Source organism: Cladophialophora immunda (genome assembly GCF_000835495.1).
Source record: "Cladophialophora immunda strain CBS 83496 unplaced genomic scaffold supercont1.6, whole genome shotgun sequence".
NCBI lineage: Eukaryota > Fungi > Ascomycota > Eurotiomycetes > Chaetothyriales > Herpotrichiellaceae > Cladophialophora > Cladophialophora immunda.
In genome coordinates, this window is record NW_015622546.1 from 2,008,288 (window position 1) to 2,031,953 (window position 23,666).

General features: G+C 52.8%; 8 protein-coding genes across 8 annotated transcripts; 2 read left to right on the forward strand and 6 right to left on the reverse strand.

Annotated features, from left to right (window-relative positions):
• Nucleotides 1-164: 164 nt before the first annotated feature.
• PV07_10249 (uncharacterized protein) lies at nt 165-2,327 on the reverse strand. The gene is made up of 2 exons (XM_016397565.1): nt 1,678-2,327; nt 165-1,620 (listed from the first exon to the last, which is right to left on the reverse strand). Exons 1-2 carry the CDS (start codon nt 2,085-2,087, stop codon nt 423-425), a joined length of 1,608 nt encoding a protein of 535 aa, XP_016244756.1. The 5' UTR covers nt 2,088-2,327; the 3' UTR covers nt 165-422.
• Nucleotides 2,328-2,449: 122 nt separating this feature from the next.
• PV07_10250 (uncharacterized protein) lies at nt 2,450-4,443 on the reverse strand. Its single transcript, XM_016397566.1, has 4 exons — nt 4,225-4,443; nt 3,955-4,170; nt 3,529-3,874; nt 2,450-3,475 (listed from the first exon to the last, which is right to left on the reverse strand). Exons 1-4 carry the CDS (start codon nt 4,370-4,372, stop codon nt 2,626-2,628), a joined length of 1,560 nt encoding a protein of 519 aa, XP_016244757.1. The 5' UTR covers nt 4,373-4,443; the 3' UTR covers nt 2,450-2,625.
• A 632-nt stretch (nt 4,444-5,075) lies between these two features.
• PV07_10251 (uncharacterized protein) lies at nt 5,076-7,092 on the reverse strand (the record flags this gene model as incomplete). The annotated part of the gene is made up of 3 exons (XM_016397567.1): nt 5,076-5,512; nt 5,558-5,716; nt 5,799-7,092. 3 exons carry the CDS (start codon nt 7,090-7,092, stop codon nt 5,076-5,078), a joined length of 1,890 nt encoding a protein of 629 aa, XP_016244758.1.
• Nucleotides 7,093-7,402: 310 nt separating this feature from the next.
• PV07_10252 (uncharacterized protein) lies at nt 7,403-12,089 on the forward strand. Its single transcript, XM_016397568.1, has 2 exons — nt 7,403-10,660; nt 10,708-12,089. The coding sequence occupies exons 1-2, from the start codon at nt 7,645-7,647 to the stop codon at nt 11,715-11,717; spliced, it is 4,026 nt and encodes a 1,341-aa protein (XP_016244759.1). The 5' UTR covers nt 7,403-7,644; the 3' UTR covers nt 11,718-12,089.
• Nucleotides 12,090-12,187: 98 nt separating this feature from the next.
• On the reverse strand, nt 12,188-15,653 carry PV07_10253 (uncharacterized protein). The gene has a single exon (XM_016397569.1). The coding sequence runs from the start codon at nt 15,538-15,540 to the stop codon at nt 12,322-12,324; it is 3,219 nt and encodes a 1,072-aa protein (XP_016244760.1). The 5' UTR covers nt 15,541-15,653; the 3' UTR covers nt 12,188-12,321.
• A 1,007-nt stretch (nt 15,654-16,660) lies between these two features.
• PV07_10254 (uncharacterized protein) lies at nt 16,661-17,796 on the forward strand. Its single transcript, XM_016397570.1, has 2 exons — nt 16,661-16,897; nt 16,956-17,796. The coding sequence occupies exons 1-2, from the start codon at nt 16,859-16,861 to the stop codon at nt 17,628-17,630; spliced, it is 714 nt and encodes a 237-aa protein (XP_016244761.1). The 5' UTR covers nt 16,661-16,858; the 3' UTR covers nt 17,631-17,796.
• Nucleotides 17,654-18,489, reverse strand: PV07_10255 (uncharacterized protein). Its single transcript, XM_016397571.1, has one exon. The coding sequence runs from the start codon at nt 18,270-18,272 to the stop codon at nt 17,829-17,831; it is 444 nt and encodes a 147-aa protein (XP_016244762.1). The 5' UTR covers nt 18,273-18,489; the 3' UTR covers nt 17,654-17,828.
• A 1,544-nt stretch (nt 18,490-20,033) lies between these two features.
• On the reverse strand, nt 20,034-23,508 carry PV07_10256 (uncharacterized protein; the record flags this gene model as incomplete). The annotated part of the gene is made up of 5 exons (XM_016397572.1): nt 20,034-20,325; nt 20,376-20,899; nt 20,952-22,341; nt 22,394-23,108; nt 23,163-23,508. 5 exons carry the CDS (start codon nt 23,506-23,508, stop codon nt 20,034-20,036), a joined length of 3,267 nt encoding a protein of 1,088 aa, XP_016244763.1.
• Nucleotides 23,509-23,666: the final 158 nt, after the last annotated feature.

Below are 23,666 nucleotides of genomic sequence, written 5' to 3' on the forward strand. Positions count from 1 at the left end.
TGCGCAAGGATAGGAGATATGTGAGGAGGAAGGGAGGAGGTTGTCGAGAGGAGAGGGTCTTACACCTCCCACGTGACTATCACGTGAAATCACCAGCATTATCACCGACAGTATCGTTGGATTGAAAGAAACAGGTCGAACGACAACAAAGGCCAGGACTAGGAGACAGACAGGACGTAGATATAGAGTCAAACCCAATGCGCGTGCAACCCCGGAACGTTTGTTTTTGATTTCAAACCCGTCGGCGTCAATGCCGTCTCTGATCCATCATTATCAGAAGCCCAGTCAGCCTAGCACAGGTGACGGCTGGTATGCTTTGAGTTCATAATGTACAAATACATTCGGCCGACGACGAAGCATCAGCTTGCCTTCCCAACCATGTTCTATCCTTCCAATATCCTTCGTTCAGCTGGTTACCTCCCTTAGGTAATCACTTCCTCGCGTATCTGTGTTTCTGTACTTGTCTCTGGCTTGATGAGTTCCTCCTCTCCAGCTTGATCATCCACAAACTTCCTGTCACTGACATGTTCCTTGCTTGCGTCCTGTTCGGCCTGCTTATCCGGTGTCCAGGTGTAATCGGCGAAATTAGTCGTCTTCTGCTGTCCAGGTTCATGCTTGTACGGACATCTCAGGTTCGTGCACGGGTTGAAGCGGCAGGGTACCTGCAAGTGGGTAAACGGACAATTGGGAGTCTTGCATTGGGCTCCAAACCTGCACAAGGGCATTGTCGGGTGCTTAAAAGGACAGTTGGGCTTGGTGCAATTGGGAAAGAACTTGCATAGCTCTTGTGCCTGGAATGCCCTGACTTGCGCCGGAGAAGGATGCTTTCCAACACACTTCGAATTCTTGCACGCAGGACCGAATGTGCATGTCTCGGACATGTCAACGATGGTTCCCTCGGGCGCAGCGGGAGATTGGTGGACATATGGGCAGTCTTTGTTGGTACAGCGAAGGTTGAAGTGGCACATGGTGTTGGCCGGATCCTGTGGTTTTCGTTCACCCTCACTGGTCGTCTGCGCATCTGTCGTAGATGCTTCGGCGGCGGGCGTCTGACCATCGCCTTCCATGGCCGTGTCTTGGTCGCTTGCTTTCGTAGGAGACTTGATGTGGCCATTCTGGCTGTTGCCTCCTCGACCCCGACCCCGACCACCTCCGCGGCCACGCCCGGGCTCGACTCTATCAAACAAGGACCGACCTTGATTGTTCGACTGGTTGGCGCCTTGTGAGAATGCAGGGTTCGGCGCTCCTGGCATCATTCCAGTAAACTGTGCCAGCATGCGCGTCTGTTGTTCCATCATAGCCATAAATTCCATCTGTTGCTGCGGGGTCATCTGCATCATCCCTTGACCTTGTTGTGCGCCGTTCATCATCATCGGGTTCTGCATCCCTTGAGCAGAACCGGTCATGCCCATATTCAGCGCTTTTTGCATGCCAGGGCGCACATCTCTGTTCTGGATGTTGCGCGGTCCTTTCGGCGCACCGCGCATGTTGCCGTGAGAGTTTATTCGGTCGCTGCCACGGACTCGGTGTAAAGCTGAATCGCCGGACTTGTTGATTGCGCCGCCTCGCCCACCCCTACCGACAGGTCGGCCGCCGTGTAAGCCTTTAGGGCCTCGAGGTCTGTGAAGAGTGTTAGCAAGAGATTTTACGAATCGTCTGGAAAGGGGCGCAACATACGCATTTTCAGGTGCATTATCAACCATGTCCATGTCATATGCGGCGGGTATTGAAGAATTTCCATTCTCTGCAGTGCCCAGAGATTGCGAAGTGGGTGCGGCGCCCTGTAGCGATTGATCTGATGGCTGTGATGTAGCAGCCGGATCAGAAACTGCTGCACCGCCAGACAAAAGATTGACTTGATCGAACAGCCATTGCGCGAATTCGGTCGTTCCTTTCGCATCCTGCAATAGCTCGCCAGCAAGCTCTGATGCGATTTGATTCTGGGTCTTGCCGTTGGCAAGCATGAGGACGATATATTCGGCTAACGAGGTGTCGTCATCTTGTGTCCAGCCTTCTTCCACAATCTTGGAGTGCACAGCGCTGCTGAGCGCTTCGGCCAGCGGCGTCTCGAGCGCGATAGTTGACATTGTATAGGAAAGAGGATCCGATAGATGTATGTACAGGGCGGGGAGAAGGAGATTCGCCTCACTGGGAGGGTCGAGTAGGTAGAGAGATCGCGCCTTTGCGGTGGTTGCGGCACAATGGCAGAAGAGTCCTTTGTTACACCTTGTCGAGCGATCCTTGGAGATGTCGAGATTATCTGAGCGAGCCTCTCGTTAATTTGGATAGAGTGACAAATGCGCGCAAGGTCCTAGGATGAGATCGGGTGGATAGTTAATGTGCAATATTGATGGTAGAAACTACGAGAGGCGACAGTATTTGACGTCGGTCACGTGACTGACTTTTCTACCTAGTGTCTTAGAGCAGCCAGATATTTTTCAATGTTTTGGATTTATTAGTGAGCGAAGATTTCTCATCTTGCCCGCTGCTTTTCGACACGCGTTTGAGGCCGTTTGTTCCAATCCATCACCCAAATCATCCAGTCATTATATCATCTTATCGTGCCGACTTCAGCACGAGATCGATCTGCCATCCTTCGATGTCATCCTTTCATCCCCCAATGATTCAAGCCTTCGCTCTTCTCTTCTCGCTCTTGCGAAATCCCACTTTCACGCCCTCTGCTGGAGTCAGGATAATTTCTACGTGCATGACGCGTTTGCTCCCATAGTCAATGATCTGGTCGAATTCCTGCAGGATCCTGACTATTGTGTATCCCATTTCCACCATCGCAAATTGCTGGCCAATGCATATTCTGGGCCCGCCGTTGAATGGAATGAAATTCCACGCCTTAGGAGTCCATGTCGCCCAACGTTCCGGCCACCATTCCAGTGGGTCATAGGGGAAGGATGGCGAGATTGGCGGATATAGATCTCTTCTTCGCTGCATCAGCAAAGTGCTATATCCTATCACCGTGCCCTTTGGACAGCCCACTGGCGCATTGCCGTCTTTGCCCCCACCTCGAGGCAATGTGGTGTCGGTGAGTGCTGATCGGACGTTGAATGGTACCACCGGATAGAGGCGCAAGGTTTCATTGATGGTGTATGTCAAGTACTTCATGTCCTTGATCTCCTGATAGGTCGGTGGCCGGCCATCGTCGCCCAAGAATTCCTTTATTTCGGCACGCAGTTTCTCCACTGCTCTGGGATTCTTGGCCAGCTCGAGGAAGACCCAGGACAATGTCCCGGCGGTAGTGTCACGACCGGCCAACAGTAAAGCTGCGAGCTGGTCGCGCATCACCTTTCGGTCTCTTGTATATCGGGCCAGTGCATGGATAAAGGTGTCGGAGCGAGACAACTTGGTCTCCAACTCTTCCGGGCTCATAGACAGTGCCTCGTCAATGAACGGCTCAATGAAACGATCCATTGTCTTCAAGCCTTCGTAGAAAGATCTCTTACTGCGGAATTGCTTCAAGGGCCTACACAAATTGTAAGCAACAGGGACAGGGGCCAGTGGGCGGAGGATCCGTACCCCAAGCGACCTTCCAGGGATTGGACGCGTTGGACTTCGTCAAAGGCAGCAGCGAACTCTGACTGTTCTTTGTCCAAGCTGCCAACGCTGTGGCCGAATAGGAAGTGGGTGGAAGCATCAAGGCTGAATCTGAAGAGCAGCTTGTTTAACATGACCGGGCTCCCATCACCTGTGCCCATCAACGATATCAATTTGCGGACATGAGTCTCGATCAAGGGCAGGTCGGCGACCTTCTCGCGGACAAACATGGGGCGAATGAGCTGTCGCGAGTTATGCCATTGCTGCCCGTCGGTGGTGAAAATGCTGTCACCTAGGAAGTCCTGCCATTCATTATGAAATTCTTCACCTGTTATAATTTGCGCCAGGTTTAGCCTTGTGCAACCAGAGGAGTCCACGCCACCGTCTCCAGGGCTGATGACGCCTTACCTTTGCCAAAGTCCTGGAATTGCGTCGTTAAGATCGCTTTGGTGTTTTCTGGGTCTGCGGTGAAAAGAACGCGAATATCCACGAGTATATGGAGCTCGGCTGTATAGGAACCCGTGCCTTTGCTGTCGGTACCAGTATGCTCGTAGATCCAGTCCCAGAATTCCAGCGCCTCATTTCTCAGGATCGCCAGGGTCGAGTGAACAGGAAAGTCGAGACCTGTAGACCGGTTATTAGTATGTCTTGATCTGCCTCTGGCCTAGGTGAGCCGACCAAATATGAAGCGTGTCGTGACCCGTGGCGATTCACCACCAAGGGCCTCGACCTTCTTCCATTTTCTATATCTTCTGACGTACACCGAGGCAACATATGCGAGGAGCGCTGCAAGCGTGAAATATTGCCACAGACGGATTTGCAACATCGTGTTCAGAGATATCTGCCCCAGTAGATGCTGGATGGATGTCAATGTTCACACGCGACACTCTGTCAGCGAGGGAGGAGGCAACAATCTACGTTATAATAAGAAGAATAACGTCTGGGATTGGGAACTCTTATGACTGGGGCGGATCTGGAGCGGCACGAGTACTTACGCATGAATAGGTGCTTCAAGGGGGGTCAGGGTCAAGGATCAAGGTTTTGTCCCAGGCGCCTTACAAGGAGGTTAGACACCCCCATTCTATGCTTGCCAGGCTTCCTACCCGAGCATCCCGCTAAACAATCCTGGACCATTGCTTATGTAGGATCATGCCACTCCGTCTGTTATAAGGCCTTAGGTAAGGCTTGCGTCCTGTCTCCCTCTTGGTAAACCCTTGATACATTCTCGGTTGCCTGGTTGAAGCCGACAGAGCGGGAATAGACGACGTTCCAGGCGTTCTCCAACAAGAAAACGAGTTTCAGGATAGTCTCGTATCCCGTTTGCAGGTATACGAAGTACGTCCTTTTATTTAGACCGTCTGCGCGAACCAATGACAAGAAGCCCATCTCGCAAGGTGATGCCCTTTCGAGTGGTGGATGAACTTTGGGGGTTGCCTGGCAGAGTTGAGCGCAGGCCAGGTCACCAGATATTCATACTCGCTGCGCATGCCTCGTACTTCACCACAAATGCCATTCATCGCATCGACTCGCTACAGGTTGCATCCACCTTCCATCAAACACCATGTCATGGTGACTGGGGACATGCGGAGCCCCAAATCTCTGACCCCTCGTTCTCTCCATTCCCCTAGTCTTCTGGTGGCGTTCTCGAGCATGGATTCGTCCCTCACTCCAGCCCACAGCACTTCTGCCGCAGCCGCAGCTCGAGGCCACAGCTTTGAATCAAGGTCGCTCGAGTCTGTCTGCTCAGACCACATTAACACCTCGCCTCCCTCAATGCCCTCTTGCAGATCGACACTAATATTCGCCAGTGGATTATAAGTATACATCTGCCGCCAGTTGTGATACGGGTTGCAATAGTCGAGGTACGGCTTTTGCAGTCTGCTCGAATATCCGCCCGATGTATTGTACGGAACTCCAGGAGGTGACTTGCCCGATGGATAAGGGTCGAGGAAGACGCCAAAACCACCTTTCATCGTGAGCAACAGCCGTCATTCGAGCGGAGAGCACCTACAGTCGAGATACCAATAATGGTAGTCTCCGAATATTGCTCGATGACCTCGTTTCAGCACTTCTTCGATTCGCTCACTATTCCGCCAGACTTGAACTAAGGTCTGCCTCGACGGAGCACTGTCCAAGGCCGAAGGTAGCGTCAGGTTCCAGTCAAGAAGCACTAGGGTGTCGTTAGCATAGATCAAGATACCCGAGCGCTGCAAGGCTGCCACGACACCGAAACGCGCTCCTGGGAAGCTTACTCTCCTCCCAGACAATTGGCTGAAGGCCATGGCGGATGCTTGCCTCGATGACATTGTCAATGAACTTCTGAAGTAACGGTTGTAGCACTCTCGGATCATCACTCTGGACGGTCTCATCGAGGAGATACGCCGCTAGGTTCAACTCGTCGCCACCGATATGATACAAAGAGGTATATGGTCGTGTTCGCGGCAGAAGATCGTCGAGGACAGTGGCCACAAATTTGTGAACATCCGAGGAATTGAGCTTAAGCTGCCCGCTCAAAGGTTCGGCAGCAAATGTTGACCAATCTAGCTCGTTGAAAGCTGCAATCAAGTTTGGAAATGCATAAGCCACTGATGCCGTGTGGCCGGGCATGTCAATCTCAATGAAGACCGAAACGCCCTTTTCTGCACCATACATCTGAATCTCCCGAAGGCTGTCGGCACCCCAAACATGATGAGGCTGATACGCCCCTTTTCGCGCCAGGTCCGGGAGAGAAGGTATCTCGAGAGGCCAACTCTGCGAATCGGTCGCATGGATGTGCAGTCTGTTCAACTTAGCCATTGCCATTGCATCGATTGTGCGTATCAGGTCTTTTGGGGCAAAAGGGTTTCTTGCTATGTCGATACTCAACCCACGGTGACGCCATCTAGCCCTATCGGCTATGCTCAAAGGTGCAAATGGTGTGTATGAGCCGGATTTGGTCGAATGTGCAAAAAATAGCTGTTTAAGAGTTTGCAGGGCTCTAATAGTCCCAATACTGCAGTTCGACTTGATAGAAGCGATACCGTGGTCGTCGATATCAATCACATATGATTCGTCTCCTCCAAAATAGCTTTGCGGACGGAGTGGTTCTGGTCCTGGACAATCCTTCTGTTGAATCTGCAGTGTAGAAATGTAATGACGCGGACCATGTGGATCAGGTTCAAAAGTTGAATGTCGTCTATACAGCTTCCAGGGGACGAATCTGGACTGTTGGATCGATCGAATCGTCTCGCGCACGCTATTCTGCACAATTGACCTCTCAGAGAACCCGTGCTCAGCACTGTTGTTTCTGTTCACAAAAGTGAATTGGAGCTTATCCATCAGGCCTTGTGTTAATCCAAGAGCGCCATTGAGCACACTCGCCAGATGAATTCCCTGCGAGCTGGAAGTGCCATAGAGATCAATGGTTTGCTCTTCGCAGCGAAGAGTCGCATGGATGGCCGCATCGAGCCACAGCACTCGATTACCAGTCTGGATCTCGGCAGGTTGCGGCCAAACAGCAAGGCAAGCCGTGATGGACCCTAGGAGAAGCAAAAGTCGGGGCTGCATCGTAGACAGCTGTTAGCAGTCCGATCATCGGGGTCTCCTTGGGACAATAATTGAGATGACAGAGTGCCTACTCAAGTGGTGGTTTTTAGAGATACACAGCAGAACATTGGCCAGAAAGGGGGCGAGGGGGTTGAGCCGGAGCCATGTTTTTCCATTCCGGCCAACGGCGAACAGGGATTATATTCTTCCGCCCCGACAGAGCTAGGAGGGCCTCGAGGGCGCCCGGGGACATTCTCTAGAGCAGATGCTGTGGGTGCCTTTCTCCACATCCCGGAATAACGAGACACCAACGTCCTTTTTCCGCATGGCAACTTTCCTTCGCCTTCTGTTGATCTATCACAACACTTGTCAAGTATTCTTACCACATCCTTGATAGAGTGACAGACGTCGCTGTTCACTTTCCTTTACCCTATCCTTTGAATCAGTCTGTGGTGATAGCTTCATGCTTGCCACACTCTGACCATCTAAAGCATTCTCGGTTCCCCGTCCTGCTCTTTCGGTTCCTCCCCTAACGGTTCTCTCGAGGCTTTCTTTGGAGCCACCACCACCACCATGGCCACTGCAACGGCAGATCCTGCTGCGAGTGCCGGCTCCAGCACAACCAAGACTCCTGCTCAGCTCATGCAGGAGAAACACGAGGCTGCAGAAACACATCATGTGACCGTCGAAGATGTTGTCGATGAAGACGACCTTCAACACCCTCCCCCTCACCATGCTGTTGAAGAGGCGGAAGACACCACAACCACAACCAATGGGTCTGGCAATGCTCCAATGTCGGCAAAGGCTGCGGGAAAGCAGAAGGCGACCGACAAGGCCCCAGTCCTTGACACTCAGTCTGAGGAAGCTTTCCCGGCTCTGGGAGCTGCGACGAAAACTGCCACCACTGCGTCCGCAAGACAGCCCGGCTGGATCGCCAGTGCTTCTGCCAAAGCTGCTCCAACAAACGGTTCTCCTGCCCTGGGATCTCGGCCGACCTCTTCCGGCGCTCTCACACCGAACTCGACCCCCGGTGCGGGAACTCCTGTCACTGCACCCGGCCCACGCAGCAACGTCGTCCTTCCTGGGAGGTACCGTGACTCCTTTGAGATTGACAATGCCGATCTGGACAAGAGCAAACCCCTGTCACGAGTCTTGAACGATGTCAAGAAGAAATTCAATGTCATCGTCACTCCAAAGTCAACCAATTTCGCGACCCGAACTGAATTCATTGCCGAGGGCCCCAAAGCCCGAGTCACGGAGGCTCTGATGTACGTCTCTAAAGAACTGACGCTCGAAAAGCAAGTTAAACTGGAAATTCCATCCACTGTCTCCGCTCAAATCATTGGCAAAGCTGGCGCAAACATCAAAAAACTTGAAAGCCAATTCAATGTCCGCATACATATTGATCGTGATACCAAGCCCGTGACGAGCCCCGAAGATGTCAGGACCGATGTGGTCGAGATCCGCGGAAATGCTGCCCAGGTTCGACAAGTCTACGAGCAGATCTCTAACCAGGTCAAGTCGCTCCAGCCGAAGGTTGATCTTCCCGTGCGCAATATTCCCCCGGAATTCTATCCTTTTATTGCTGGTCAACACGCAGATCGTATCCAACAGTTGGAGCGAGACCGCGAGGTTCGTATCAACGTACCACAGTATCACACATGGCAGCAACAGCCACCTCCACGCCCTGCCGAGACGGACCAGGCTCCTGCCTTTGTCCCTCATGGAGACAATCATATCGTCATTTCGGGCGATCAAGCTGCTACACTAGAAGCACGCTTATTTCTTGAGCAGCTGGCGGAAGAACTCCAAAAAGAGCTCCTACTCGAAGAACTTGCCGCCGAACAGATTTTACATCCCTATATTGTCGGCGAGCGCGGGATGGATCCTCTGAAGTTCTTGGAGGAGACAGGTTGTGCTGTCATCCTACCACCACCTGATCATGAAACAGAGGATATCCACATCATTGGCCCGAGAGACAAGCTAGAAGCAGGTCGGAATCTGGCCGAAGAGCTCATGTCCCGCAAGCACAATAGAGCCGTCGATATGCACAAGCATTTCAACGACGCCCCTCAAGGCCCGGAACGCCACTCAAGGGCGCTTGCTCAGTACCTTCAACAGAAAGCTATCGAGCGTGAATTTATGAAGTCTCATGGCGCTGAAATTATCTTCCCACCAAGTAGCAGTGCTTCCCCGAGCTGGACTGTCATTAGCAATGACCCTCAGAAAGCGCTGTCTGCCCGCAACGAGCTTTCCAAAATCACTCAAGCTTATCCCTCGGCAAGGATCCAGTTGGTCGAGGTTGATCCTTTCTTCCATCCTCACCTCGAACAAATGCATGCTTCCAATCTGCGGGATACTCTGGGTGTTCATATGATCGTGCCTGATGATGGCTCAGATCCTGTCGTGCTGGTTTACGAAGGCCCTTCACAGGAGCAGCCCTTCTCGATTCCTCGCAACAAACCCAGCAAAACTGAAATGGCCAATTTTGAGAAAGCCCTTCAGGAGGCACAAGCAATGCTACTCAGCAACATTCCTCATCAAGGTATCTCTGTTCAGGATATTCACGTCCCGAAGAAGTTCCAAGACAAAGTCAAGAGATTTGTGAACAATGAGCCTAGGCCAATGCCTCCTGAGGCTTTTCCCGTTCAAGTAGACTTTGGTGGCGCAAGAGGCGGCCCAAGACAAGCCAATGGTCTTTCTAGAGGCTCGCCGTCCGAAAGAGTCTATCTACGTGGTCCGAGTGAGGCAGATATCGCGGAACTCCGCCAGAAGATCGAACAATTCCTGCGAGAGGCCGAAGAGGACGAAAAAGAGCGTGGCTATACCACGACTTTTGCTTTCCCCGCCCAATACAACAAGAACTTGATTGGAAAACAAGGTGCCAACATCAGGGCTCTGCGCGAAAAGCACGATGTCGAAATTGACACTCGCGAGGACGGCCATGTCACCATCAAAGGTCCCGCAAAGAAGGCTGAAGCGTGCAAAGCGGAAATTCAGCGGTTAGCCAAACAATGGGAAGACGAAGTCAACTTTGCCATCAAAATTGATCCCAAGTACCATGGCATGCTCGTGGGTCGGAACGGAGAGAATCTGCAGAAAATCCAAAGCAAGGTCGACAACGCGGTGCGAATTGACTTCCCGAAGGCGCAGAGATTCAGCGATGACGTCTCTGTTGCTGACACTGCGAGCGAGGCTGGCGCTAGCCGGGGTCAGCCTCATGATGAGATCAGAATACGAGGACCTAGAGCGAAGGCTGAGAAGGTTCGAGATGAACTGCTGAGTCTCCACCAGTACTTGGTGGATAACTCTCATACCGCCACTGTCTCGGTGGCGCAAGGGCAGATTGCCTCTCTCATTGGAAGGCGTGGCCAGGAGATGGAGAAGCTCCGAGCTGATACGGGAGCGCAAATTGATATCCCGAAAGCTGATGGCTCTGATCGTGTGACGATCCAGGTCAAAGGTACCAAGCAGCAGGTTGAGAAGGCCAAACAAGAGCTGGAGAAGCGGGCCAAGGCTTTTGATAACATTGTTACGCGCACTTTGACGGTGGACAGAAAGCATCACCGTGCCCTGATCGGAGCCGGCGGTACGTACTATCTCTAAGCACAAAAGAAAATAAGCTGACTCGAACAGGCTCCAACATCCAAAACCTTGTCGCTAAAGCTGGCGGCACCGGTACCAGTGCTGAACATGTCCGATTTCCTCGTCAAGGGGACGAGTCCGATGAGCTTACTGTTAGGGGTACGGCCGACGTTGTTGAGAAGATCCTCGCCGCCATTCAAGCCTTCGTGGACGAGCGAGAGCACCAAACGACCGAGACGATAGATGTTCCCGTCAGCCAGCACCGTGCACTGATTGGTCCAAATGGCAGTATTCGAAAGAAACTCGAAGAAGAGTTTGGCGTAACTCTGAATGTGCCTCGTGTGGGTACTGGACTCACTGAGGTCAAGATCATTGGTCGTCCGGAAAATGTCTCAAAAGCCAAGGAGCGTGTACAAGGGATGGTTTCCAAGCCTCAGGGCGAAACGATTATGGTTCCGCGATCTTTGCATCATGTCGTTTCCAGAAATGGTGCTCTGTTCCGTGAGCTTTCTCGGGACGGCATTCGGGTCGATCACAATGGACAGAAGCCGCCGCCGAAAGCGGCTACCAACCGCGGACCACGGACACGGACGACCAACGGTGATATGCCACTGATCACAGACCAACCTGGGGAGGAGGCCTACTCATGGGACATGGTCTCTAACCAGCAGGGATTGGATAGTAATTCGGGGGAGATCCCGTGGGTGATTTTGGCGGGAAAGGACGCCTCGGAGGACACAGTCGCCAAGGCCAAAGAGAAGATCCAGTCACTGCTCGAGAAGGCTGCCGAACCTCAACACACCGGCTTCCTCATTCTCCCGGATCCCAGACTTCACCGCCACATCATCGGGCAAGGCGGCTCGACTATCAACGCTATTCGCCGACAGTCCGGCTGTGATATCCAAGTCCCGAATAGAAATTCTGGCAAGGGCGAGGAAGGAGAAGCCATCACGATTGTGGGCAAGGAAGATGGCGTTCTGACTGCTCGGGATTTGATTCTCGAGGAGATCAAGAGAGCTGAGGCTGGACGAAACTCGCCGAGGGGTGCTGGTCGTGCTTAGAAAGCGTGAAGTGAAAGTACGTGGGCTGTTCTGAGCGAGGAAAACGTATTTGAGCCCATGAAGACCTTTGTAAGAGTACCAAAAGACGCAATTTGGTCGAGGCTGTCGATGAGCATGGCTCTAGAGAAAAGAAAAAGTTTGCAGTTGAGTAATTTGGATTGAAAAAGAAGCACAATTGAGGATTAAGAGCAAGCAAGGCAATTCCCTGATACTACGATGAACACCCTGCGTGTCAAGTCCTAACGTTCAGCGAAAGCGAGTAGGACGATCTCTTTCTTCCAACCCCAATCCAGGCACGTATCCTTGCACAGGTGATACATGTTCCTACTCGCCTGGCTCGCCATCATGCACGAAAGCGAATGATGTAAACAGTGCAAGGCTGAGAGGGGGGGGGAGGCTTTGTGTTTAGGGCATCCTCCCTTTGTAAGCTTGGATCTAGGCGGCTAGTTGGCGATAGGGAAACTGGGAACTTTTCGTGAAGATGTTCAGCTTATTGATTGCATAAACCGGCTCTATGCGGTGCGCTATCTATGCATTCGCTCACGCGTCAAACCCCATCCGAAGCTTGCGCCGGAACTTTTTGAAATAAAAAAAAAATTGCCATTTAGTACACCTCTAGCACATATCTTCCCTCGTCCTTCAACTTCATGATCTCCCGGGCCGTGTCGATCTTCTTGACCCCGTTGGCCTTGGCGTCCTTTGCGATGGCCTCCTCGAGAACGTTGGTGACATCGGGCACGGGCCAGGTCGGGCCGCACAGGTAGAAGGCGCCGTCCTGCTTGATGTAGGCCTCGACGATGTCGTCGAGGGTCTGCCGCATGCGGTCCTGGATGTAGATCTTGTGCGGCTGGTCCCGGCTGAAGGCGCGGCCGAGCAAGGTGATGACGCCCGCGGCCTGGTAGGCCTCCCACTCCTCGCCGTAGCAGTACTCCTCCCGCTGGTGGCGCGAGCCCATGTACAGCAGGACCGAGCCAATGTCCTTGCCCTGCGCCTTCTCCATCGCGCGGTGCTGGACGAAGGCCCGGAACGGCGCCAGGCCCGTGCCCAGACCCGCCATGATGATCGGCTGGGTCGACTTGGGAGGCAGCTTCATGACGGACGGCTTGACGCTGACCGTCACGGGAGCGCCGACCCTGAGGGCGGAGAGGTACTTCGTGGCCTGCCCGAAGCGGTCGCGGCCCTTGGGATCAACCCAGTTGACCACGACGACCATGAGCGCGACCGAGGTCGGAGTCACGGCTTGGCAGGAGGCGATCGAGTATTCCCGACGCTTCATCGGCGAGACGATCCGCGCGATGTCGTGGAACGACGGGTGTGCGGACGGGAACTCGAGCAGGACATCCGCGAACGTGACCGTGTCGACTTCGGCCCTTCTCTGGAATTCCTTGTAACCTTCCGGTCCGGCCAGCGTCAGCAGGTTCTTCTTCTCGTTCTCGTCGTCCGCAAACTCCGCCAGCGCTTCGTAGAACTTCTTGGGCGGGCGGCCGAATATGTCGACGTTTTGCATGAGCGCTTGGTAAATGGTGCGGTTCTCAAAAACGCTGGGGTCGTCGCGCGAAGCGACCTCCACGACATCCTCGGCGTTGAGGCCGTACCATTTGATGAACTCCATGACTTGATCATGGTCGTTCTCGGCGTGAATGCCGAGAGCCTCGCCGATGTCGTACTTGAGGCCGGAGCTGCCGAGATCGAATTCAATGTGGAATATGTTCCGGTCGTAGGTCAGCGGCGTCAGGCGACGGTTTTCTTTGACGTGGACAGTGTAAGTCTTCACCGGCAGGTCAGGTCGAAGGAGGCTTGAGGCGTTGTAAGCTTCCTTGAAGAGAAGTCCTTTGGCCGCCTTTTGCCAGCTGCGAAGGAGAGACGGTGGCTCCTCTTCTGTCTTGTCGAAGGAGATAAGACTGTTCGGGGAGATGTTTGTGGGCAGTGTTGATTTGGCGTCTTCCAATTCTGCCCATTCCTTTGGTACCTCGATCTGGCGCAGAGTCTTCTCGAGGTCAGCCGCCACTTGTTTGAGGGTTTCGAGATCGTTGTGGATAGTTGCCAGCTTCTGCAGACCTATCTCCTCGGACTTTCGCAATGCGACCCGGACAAACGCGACTTGAAGTATCAGCGATTCGAACTCGGGGGTTTCGGCGGAGAGAGCAGTGTTGGCTGGGTTGATCAGATACAGATGGACTCCCTTTGCAGCGATCGATCTCTTGAATGCTGCGGGGAGTTTCTTCTCGACGTCCTCATCTTTGACACCTGGTAATAGCAGAATAATGCTGCCACCTTGTTGGACCGATTGAACTACGTCGATTTGCTCCAACAGCTTGACGTCCGTGACCACAGCAGTATTGGCATAAGTGACGGGATATGCAGCGTCGAGGCTTCGAGGGGATTTTCGAATATCGACTCTGTGAATACCTCCCTGTATGGAGTTGTCGTGGGTGGTATTCACGGTAACGTTCTGCGCCGATTCGGTGGCTAGAGCTTCAGCCAGGTAGGTGGCCGCAGATGCAGATGGCGCATCATCGATATTCCAGAAAGTGTACCGTTGGACGGAGTTGTCCAAGAATGTAGTAATGCCCTGGTCATCAGCAGCCTTGCCCAGGAGCATCTGGAAAAGTGACGAGATGGACGACGGTGTCCACCGCTCAGCCCGGGCATATTTCAGCTCTTGCACTTCCGGGTGGTCATGAGTCGTCACTCCATACGAGACAGCAGCAAGCACGTCCTCATATAGACGGGAATGAACACCAGCCTCCTGCACAGCCTGCGAGTCAACGACCTGGCCGAGGACGCCGATCACTCTCACGCCTTTGGGGATGAGCTTCAAAAACTGTTCCTCCGCGAACGGTCGGTAGAGTCGAACATTGATGGCTCCAACCCTGCTACCGGTTTGGGCTAGGACTGAGGCCGCCTGTGCAGCGAGCGAAGATTCGACCGAGCCGAACGAGACTAGGACGACCTCGGGTTGTTCGTGACCGAAATACTCAAATGGCTTGTAGTCCGTGCCGAGCTCGTCATTAAGGGCCCGAAGAGTTCTCAGGACTTTACCCTCGGCACTCAAATGCTTCCTGTTCTCATCCGAGATTGAGGCGAGGATCGAGCTGTATGTGCTGCCCAAGCCTGACTTGTCTAGGATGTCGATGACCCTTGTGGTTTCCCGCCCAACCCTCAGGCCATCATAGACGTGTAGCGTGGGTAGGTCGTGAGCCAGTAGAGTGGCGAGCAGGGACATATGCTGTGTCTCATATGCAGATTGGCTAGCAACCAAAGCCAGACCCAGATCTTCGGCAGCAGACAAGGCAGAGACATAATCCGAAACCAGACCACCGTTCTTGTCGCCTTCGTAGTCGAGTGCCGCCACATGAGCCACGAATGGGTTGCTGACAGAATAGAGCAGAGACAGCTGGTCGAGTACGGGCCGCAAGTACTTCAGCGCCGACGTTGGGGCAAGGAGACCTTGCGGGATATGCCTCTTCTTTAGGTCGAAGTCCTTGGAGAACATGTAACCGAGGGCGATTGATCCTGCTCCATTCCGAATCTGCATGGCTTGTACCCCGGTGGTGTATCCATTGATATTCGCCTCTTGCGCCTCTGCCCAGGATTTTGCGGCGACGTCGAGGTCAAATGTCTCCGGGGAGTAGGAGAAGATCTTGTCGGACAGAGCATATGCCACCTGCTGGACGAGAATCTGGGCAGTCACGTAGGTAGGGCCCGCGACCGAGGACAGGGGCGGCGCCTGGCCGAAGGGGAGGTTCCTCGAGGCACGGGAGGCCATCTTGGAGTCTCCCTCCGGCGCTGGTCCGTTGGAAGAGGGCAACTCGAGACGCATGATTGCGAGCTTTGCAGAGAAGAGAGAGATGAGGAATGAGAAGAGGCAAACCTACCTTGGAGGACGCATTTACAATGAATAGATCCCAGAGGACCGACTGCCGACCGAGTTCCATACACCTCATTCATTTTTTGAATTGCGTTATCGATCGGCAGCCAGAAAAACATGCAGTCGGAGGGAAAAATTGGTGGAGGCTCGATCACGCAATTCCACTAGCGCCAAAAAAGAAGATCTGGAACTGTGTCACGTGGGGCGAGGCTGAAAGCCGCATCCGCCAATGGCGAGCTTGCCCGCTTTTCCCAATCGGGCCTCGAGGCTGGGAGCAGCATAGATAACTCCCGGTCTTCTTCGTGTTACCACGTAGATTTGTGGGATAATGATGATACTGCTTGTCAGTTGATGGTCAAGTGTGTTACACCAGATGCTGTTCCACTTAGTACAGTCTCGGAAAGCAATGCTCACGTGACGCTTGCGTGTATGGAGAGCCTTGTCAATCGGCGGCGACCACCCACACCCGAAGACTGCCTTCTGATATATATGCGCAGTTCGCTTATATGCGACGCCCATCTGAGGTGGCTCGAAGGTTCATATGCCTCTGGTAAGGTCATTTTCAAGGATATCGACGGCGTGTTGTCATAAGAAGCCCTTGGCGATGAGTTTCAAAGATAGCAGGGATGTGAACTGTGCGAGAATCACTGAGTTCATCCAAGAGACCATAGAAAGAGTAGACAGAAGGTCGCAGTAAAGTCATCTGCAATTCATGGCCGTCGAGAGGCGTGATAGTCTTGATCATTTGTCCCGTGGTTGATTGGGCCAATGTTGGAAATTTCCGGGTTGAAGATGAGCACGAACTGTCTGTGCACGAGCTGAAAACTGCTCAAATATTGTCCGGATGATTATAATCGTTCACAGACCGTGGCGTAAGGAGACCCTGCGTCCGTCCAAGTAAAGGAGGAAGAGTGATTCTGATAGCTGATATCCATCTCAATTATCGAATCAAAGCCAGAAGCAGCGGTGTCTCTGTGGCCAAGAGCTTCTAACCGTTTTAGGCATCGCTTGCCACGACTCTCGTTGCTGCCTCGGTTGGTAGCTTCGGAGCCGTTGCAAGGCTGCGTGGCTGGTCGCAATTTGTCAAGCCTCACCGCACGTAATAACGGATGCTGCCGGCGACTCGAGTCCGGCCGAATTGGTGCGCCTAAAGTCTCTTCCAACGGGTCTTCAGATATTAAGACGCGAGGGAAGGGAGTCTCTGAAGCGCTGAACGTCACCAAACACCCTCCACGCAACCGTCTTTGATTCTTTCATCGATTCTGAAACAATGGCAAAAGCTCTTATTCTCGGCAGCACCGGCCTCGTGGTATGTCCTATGCTCATCCACACCCTTCACCACACATGCTTGCTGACACCTAGCACAGGGCTCTTTCATCCTGTCGACGTTGAGAACGCACCCGTCTTCTCAGTTCTCCAGCATCGAGGTCATTGCTCGACGATCTCCGCCAGCAGCCACAGGCCAGTCCATCCCGGTCAATGAGTTCGTCGAGAAGGACACCACCAAGTGGGCGGGTCATATATCATCCTTGTCCCCACCGGCTTCCGTCCTCTTCTGTGGTCTCGCCACGACACGTGCCGCAGCCGGTGGGTTCGACAAACAGTACAAGCTCGAGCACGACTTGAACATCGAGCTGGCCAAAGCTGCCAAGGAGGCAGGGACGAAGACCTACGTCTTGATTTCCTCCGGTGGGGCCGACCCTCACTCCTATTTCGGATACACCAAGATGAAGGGCGAAATCGAAGAAGACGTCAAGGCCCTCGAGTACGATCACACGATTATTCTCCGCCCGGGACTCATCCTCGGGAAGCGTCAGGAGCACCGTTTTGTGGAAGGCCTTTTGCAAGGGGTTGCCTCGGGACTGGGTAGACTCCATCGGTCCCTGAAGGACAGCTGGGCCCAAGATGCCGATGTCATTGCAAAGGCGGCTGTTGCTGCAGCGATCAAGGCTGAAAAGGGAGAGGTCAAGGACAAAGTATGGGTGCTTGGCCAAAAAGAAATCCTCCAGCTTGGACTCAAGGAATGGAAGGATACTGAGTGAGAGGGGGGAAGTTCTTTTTCCGCGACCAAGGCTGAATTGTAGGATAACCTGGAAGGTTGGAATGATACCCATATCTGCGTTTGAAGGATAATGCAACCGACTCCGTCCGTTTCATGGATGAATATACCCCACTCAAAGTATATACAACGTCATCTTCCTACCCTTAGCTCTTTCGCCGGTGTGCCCGAGTCCGGCACGTCAAGTGCTCTGTTCGCCTTTTCCCGCCTCTCCTCCCCCTCTCCTCCCACCGCCGCCTTCCGACATCTTCTTCTTGGCCCCTCCTTCCTCCTCTGCCGTTCCCTGGCTGATTTCTGGATTGGCCGGGCTCGCGTCCAGCGGGTTGACCTGGTTCCCCTCTCCGGCTTTCCGCTTGGCCTCTTGGGGGTCGGTGATGTTGGGGTCGAAGGCGGCTTCCTCGTTAGCTGCCGAGGCGTCGTCGGTGCCCGACTTGGAGTACTCCGACGCCTCGGGGTTCATCTTCTCGCGGTCTAGTTGTGCATCTCGCTGGGGATGGGGGTGGCGGTCGGGGTCTTGGTCCGCAGCAAAGGCCCGGGGAGTCGTGGCGAGGGCTCGAAACGGGGAGCGGGCTGGAAAGAGCGGGCGTGCGAGGGATTGGAGGTTCCGAGGGAGACGAGGCGGCATCTTGAAGCTGTAGGCGGGAGTGGGAAACCTAGATATAACGGCTGCTTCTCGCGTTCCTGGGGTCTGTGTCGTCCTCAGTGTAGTAACCTAGAGCTCTTCAATCAACGGAACTGCTGCGTCAGGAACGTTCGAGACACTAAAAGGGAGACCGAACGAGAGAAGTCACGAAGGAGGAGAAAATAGCAAAGCATCGTCATTCATCATCCATCGACCTACCGTAATTCCATTGGAGCTCGTCATCTCATGGACGATTCACTTTGGCGCAGATCAATGATGCCAGTTTCTGCGCCTGTGGCTGCGACGCGCCGTGACGTCATGGCATGGATTGTTGTGCCAAGCTCACTGCGTGCCACCCAGGCCGTGCCGCTTTATAACCACTCACCCCACTTCTCACCCTCGCTCTCACTTGCCAAGTACGGAGTACTTACATTCACACTCACTCTTTTATCCTGACATCCTCTACCACGTACAGCGTGTAGCGCTAGCGAGGACCCAAATTTAGCGGCGTACTATCTACTCGGGAGTTCCCTCTTTACCGTCTTTCGACCTTCGACTGTGTTCCTATCCTCCTGTTCGGATAAACCCTTCCTAATACCAATAAAGTACAAAAACTCCCTTTCTACCGTCTTCCGTTATACTCTTTCCCTTCATTCATCCATTATAGAACTTGAAGCGTGCCCGCTCCATTGGTAGGTTCTCGTTCTCGCCCCCTCACGCGCCGTAGCCCGCGCCCTCGAGCAAATCTTCCGCACCGGGCGAAGATGACAATGATGGCCAACCACACGCCCGGATCAGCTTCGCGGATCGGCATCCTTTACCCGGCTCGCCTCCGCCGAAAACACTAATCCTGTAACATCCTTGCATGCCTCTTGTAGTAGTATAATACTGGGACGGAGGCCGATGGAGCATTCTTTGGTCCTACATTGAACAGTTGGAATATCTGAAGCGAATGATGAGCTTCGTTCCTGTTTGCTGCAAGTTGTGCGTTTGTCAGGAATCTCAAGTTGCAACCCTCATGCGGACACGTCTGGATGTTTACATGACCCAAACTCAGGGGTAGGGAGACGATGTGGAGGATGAGCCTTCCTGCCTAGGTACCGATGGCTCTGGCCCGTGAGCTATGGCGAGGAATTTACGCAGTTCATGGCGATACCCGTGGCAAATCAGCCACACAGTACTTTCCTCACCAAGTTACCGAGCTCGTTAATCCGCGGAAGGGCTTTTCGGAATGCCTCGTTGTGCAATAGGTCTTCTGGAACAGCCAATTCGACATCGGAATCTAGACACGATTACTTCCCACTTCCGCCCTCACTCGTAGTTCAGTTTTCCCCTGCTCTTATTGTAAAGTTGTTGCCGGGAAATCCGCCTCCGGGTTTGTCTCGAGGCCGTCTAAGACATATTGGTTATAAACCTTGTATAGTGTGTGGAGATAGGAGTTATAAGTTCTTTGATTTATTAGCCTTTCGCTGATCTCTGATCTCAGGCTCGGATGGTGCATTCACTTAAAGCACCTTTGATATATGCGTGCTCCTTTTTTCATGTCTTATTATTTTGATCACCTAGGCAATATTTTATTCTGCAGACCGAATAAGGCGATATGTTCTGGCGTAGGTGTCTTAACACATTAATACTTCAGCCGGACCCAGGACACTAGCCAATCCCTTTCGAGATGTCTTGGGCGTGCAATACTTCTAAAGGATATATTCCCGTACATTGCCAAAGTAAACAGCGACCATTGCGAAATGGCATGTTCGCGATCCTTTAGCGAAACTGCTCTCCGTATTTTCTTTGCGTTGAAGTCGTGCTGTAGCTCCTATTCACTCCACCTGATTGGTCAGCCGGGAACCCTCCGGGGAGCGAATCTCGAGGTTTGTTATCATTGGCTGGGATATGCTGAGCTTCACCACTAGATCGCCCGAACCCCGAAACTCGGCTCTGTGATGTGGGTTCGGTCTCAAACGCCGTCTCATCTTCTTCGTCCATGTCTTCCACAAAACTTCCCAGAATCATCCTCGTAACCGATCCAGTCCAGGAAACGTGATCAATTATACCCCTTTCTCGATGTTAGTATAATGTTCGTCCACGTGGGCGCAAGATACTTACGGAATCTTGTATGCCTCCGACAATTCATCATCCAGCCATTTGAGCCTCTTGGATGCATCTGGGTCTTCTCCGAATTGTATGAAAGAGATGCTAAACCAGCGATCTTCCAATCCATATTTATGAACGAACGGATTTTTGACGAAGGTGGCAATCTTGTCCTCCACCGTGTTCCCCGTCGTCGTACCCCGCCATCGTCCATCAGTTAGCACCAGCAGGGTCATTCGTTTCGATTTGGTTTGGTTGGTGTAATTGGTGAACACTCTTCCTAGAGTTTCGGCCATGTTGGTCCTTTTTTCCCCACTGGAATCTCTCACCGGCGATGGAGCAGCTCTATCCATTTGTTTCCTGAATTCTTTGAAAGCATTTTTTCCTTTTGCATTGAACGGCATCTCGTGGCCAATGGTGAAGACCAAATCAAGCCCATCCTCGTCGAGAGGAGCTAGCTTCATGGCCAGAGTCTCTAGAACATAGGTTGCGACTTTCCAAAATGGCCCCATAGTATCTCCGTTATCGACAATGAAGATCTGTACCACAGTCAATCACGCAAGAATCGGCTAGATGATGAAACAAACAAACCATATCACGATCCGCGATGAATTTCTGTAGGTATCCGTCCACTTTTGGACTCTTGAAATACTTTGCAAGACCGCTGCGCTCAGGTTCGCGTTCAAGCTCTTCTCTCACCTTGTAGATATCGTAAGCTTTTTGGAGAGTAGGTTCCGCGGCAGTGTAAGAAGGAGACCGGTTGTGCGAACGCGATGTTTGCTCCCCAAGAATGTTCTGCGACCCAACGACAGAATTTTCCCTCAGGAGAGGCCCGAAATCTTCAGCTTTACCGGGCGGCTGCCGAGAAACCCGAGACGTCTGTGATAAATACTCTTTCAGACCTAGTGTCGCTGGGTCTGACAGAGGCGGGGATAATGGCTGCTGTGGCTGCTTCCCCTTCCAGTCACCAGATATAAGATCCTTTTCGTAGTAGTATCCAGGGCTCTGGACATCCAAGTTGCGCATTCGAGGGTCCCGGCGATTGCGAGTAACATCAGGCACAATAGTGGGATGAGGACGTTGCTCTTGCTTCCCAGGGCTGGTGTTTCTGGCCTCGAGGAGGCGATCTAATACAGCATCTATATCGATTTCATCGGAGCCGTTCGAAGTATTCGGCACAGGGGCAGCGGCTAGTGTAAGGGAGTAATTATCTGGATGCGACTCGCTCTGATCTAGACCAGCGGACGCAGCCTCTCCATGCTGAGTCTCAGCGGAAGTCTCTGGTCCTGGGTGATATTCGAATGCCCTGAGCAAAGACGCTTCTGGAGTAGTGCATATAGGCAAAGGGTTTCCCTCCCAGAATTGGTTCCACTGGTCTTCATCTGTTGGTGCTAGCTCGGGAATTTCAATGAGATCCGTGGAGAGCTCGTCGTCCTCGATTTCTATTTCGTCGGTGTCCACTGAGAGGCTGGTTTCCATTGCCTTTGCAATCGAACTGACCGCACTGACTCTAGTTTGAATCGTCGAGCTTGTGCCAGACGCAAAACCCTCCGAGTTCGTTGGCTCGCGGTTCTCGTCCTCCGGCAAAGAAAGAAGGGCTAGCGATATCATGTGCTCAGCGACATGATTCAGGATATCATTGAGAGGCATTGATTTGGCATCAAAGTCATCGAGACAGAGCGGACAATCTGTGAGTGGCTCACGTCTTGGGCGAGAGATCGCAGAGGATTCAACAAGCTCTTCAAGATCACTCTCCTCAAACTCATCCTTGTGCTCATCCCGCAAATGCGCCTCAAAATCTGTTCTCGAGTAGAAGCGAGACGGAGTACCGTGAGATCTGTTGGTGCAAGTCCATATCGTTGTGGAATGTTGGTTGGCCATATGGGCTGTCCAGTCACCGAAAGACTCAAACAGCGTATCCGGCATGGAGCATCCATCAAGCATGCACACATAGGGCATCAGATCCTGAATGAAGTGTCGCCTAAGCATGTTTTAGCACGGTGTCTCTGTGACAGATACAGACCTGACCATACTTCCAAAATTTTCCTTGCAACTCATTGGTGGAACAGACTAGGAAACAGTACGGACACTTGATGTAGCCACTGTCGTCCATGGGCTTCGGGGGTCGCGGCATCATGCCATCAATTGCGTGGTATTTGCTCTCCAGAAATGTCGACGACGTACGAACGCTGTGAGTCTTGAAAACGCGCTGAACGTTGGCTGTTGAAGCGGTAAAGATGGTGGAGGTTGGTCCAACCCCTGACCTGCGTCGTTTGGAGTTGAGTTTCAGTACATCAGCAGGGCCGGAAGCAGCAGAGGCCCCCGCCGGTCTCAAAGGTAAGAGCGAAGATACACCATGGGACCCAAAAGCCGACATTCGTTTGCCCAGAGCTTCAGACGCCTTTACTTCGCGGTCGCGCAGGTAGCTGAAGTTTTGCCTCCTTAGGCTGATTGATTCAACCAACCGCAGTCTTGTTGATTTCGATGCTTTTGGGTGGCGTTTCTCCACAATGGTCTCAATACTTGCACGAAAGTGTTCAGAGAGGTCAATGAGCTTGCCATCGAATTCCAGAAGCTCGCGATAACTGGCGACCTTTGAGAGCCTGCTGAGCACTCCAGATCGATGAATGGCGCGGCATATATCAAACAAGCGGGTCTGGAAATCGTCAGTCTGTGCTAAATTGTGGGCAAGATGGTCGTTATCCGCGTCATGTGGGAGTCCGGGGTGGTTGACCGTCTCGAGGATGTCTGCGGCACCACTTAGATCAAGCCACTCGCGGTCAAGAATCTTCTCCAACTTACTTGACAAGGCGGTCTTGAAAGAATCCAACAGATCCCGGACCACACTTGCGAGGACAGCAACATTTCGTAGTCGCCAATCCAAGCACATGCGGTCATTTGTGAAGACGAAGTTGTTGGCTGCCCAGAGACGGAAAAGAAAGACGGCATTCTCGGCAGATGGGAGCCCGGAAGCATCCTCGCGCCTCCATCTCTCCAAGAGCTGTAGACACTCGGCCGCTCTGTTGGATATCTCTGCTGGGATGTTCTTAGTCACCGTTAGTATTTCACATATAACCAAGAGATCATGAAGGAGAGGGGGCCAACTCTCTTCAGCTCTACCAGCCTTGGGTATGTATCTTCTTACCATCTGCGCATTCACGGGACACGCCCCGCTACAGGTTGTTATTAGGAATCATCCCAAGTGAACGGTGTTCAGGAGCTTCATCAAGAGATGATGACAGCCGGTGAAACCTGATGGAGATGTACATGACTGATGAGGCTGAGAAAGATCAACAGGTTGAACGC

Bases quoted from the DNA above. Each gene is read 5' to 3' on its own strand.
- PV07_10249 (XM_016397565.1), bottom strand. From the start codon at position 2,087: ATGTCAACTATCGCGCTCGAGACGCCGCTGGCCGAAGCGCTCAGCAGC. The intron at 1,621-1,677 runs GTATGTTGCGCC...CACTCTTCACAG, and splicing joins GATAATGCACCTGAAAATGC to ACCTCGAGGCCCTAAAGGCT.
- PV07_10250 (XM_016397566.1), bottom strand. From the start codon at position 4,372: ATGTTGCAAATCCGTCTGTGGCAATATTTCACGCTTGCAGCGCTCCTC. The intron at 4,171-4,224 runs GTCGGCTCACCT...ACCGGTCTACAG, and splicing joins CACGACACGCTTCATATTTG to GTCTCGACTTTCCTGTTCAC. The intron at 3,875-3,954 runs GTAAGGCGTCAT...AAATTATAACAG, and splicing joins ATTCCAGGACTTTGGCAAAG to GTGAAGAATTTCATAATGAA.
- PV07_10252 (XM_016397568.1), top strand. From the start codon at position 7,645: ATGGCCACTGCAACGGCAGATCCTGCTGCGAGTGCCGGCTCCAGCACA. The intron at 10,661-10,707 runs GTACGTACTATC...TGACTCGAACAG, and splicing joins TGCCCTGATCGGAGCCGGCG to GCTCCAACATCCAAAACCTT.
- PV07_10253 (XM_016397569.1), bottom strand. From the start codon at position 15,540: ATGCGTCTCGAGTTGCCCTCTTCCAACGGACCAGCGCCGGAGGGAGAC.
- PV07_10254 (XM_016397570.1), top strand. From the start codon at position 16,859: ATGGCAAAAGCTCTTATTCTCGGCAGCACCGGCCTCGTG. The intron at 16,898-16,955 runs GTATGTCCTATG...CACCTAGCACAG, and splicing joins TCGGCAGCACCGGCCTCGTG to GGCTCTTTCATCCTGTCGAC.
- PV07_10255 (XM_016397571.1), bottom strand. From the start codon at position 18,272: ATGCCGCCTCGTCTCCCTCGGAACCTCCAATCCCTCGCACGCCCGCTC.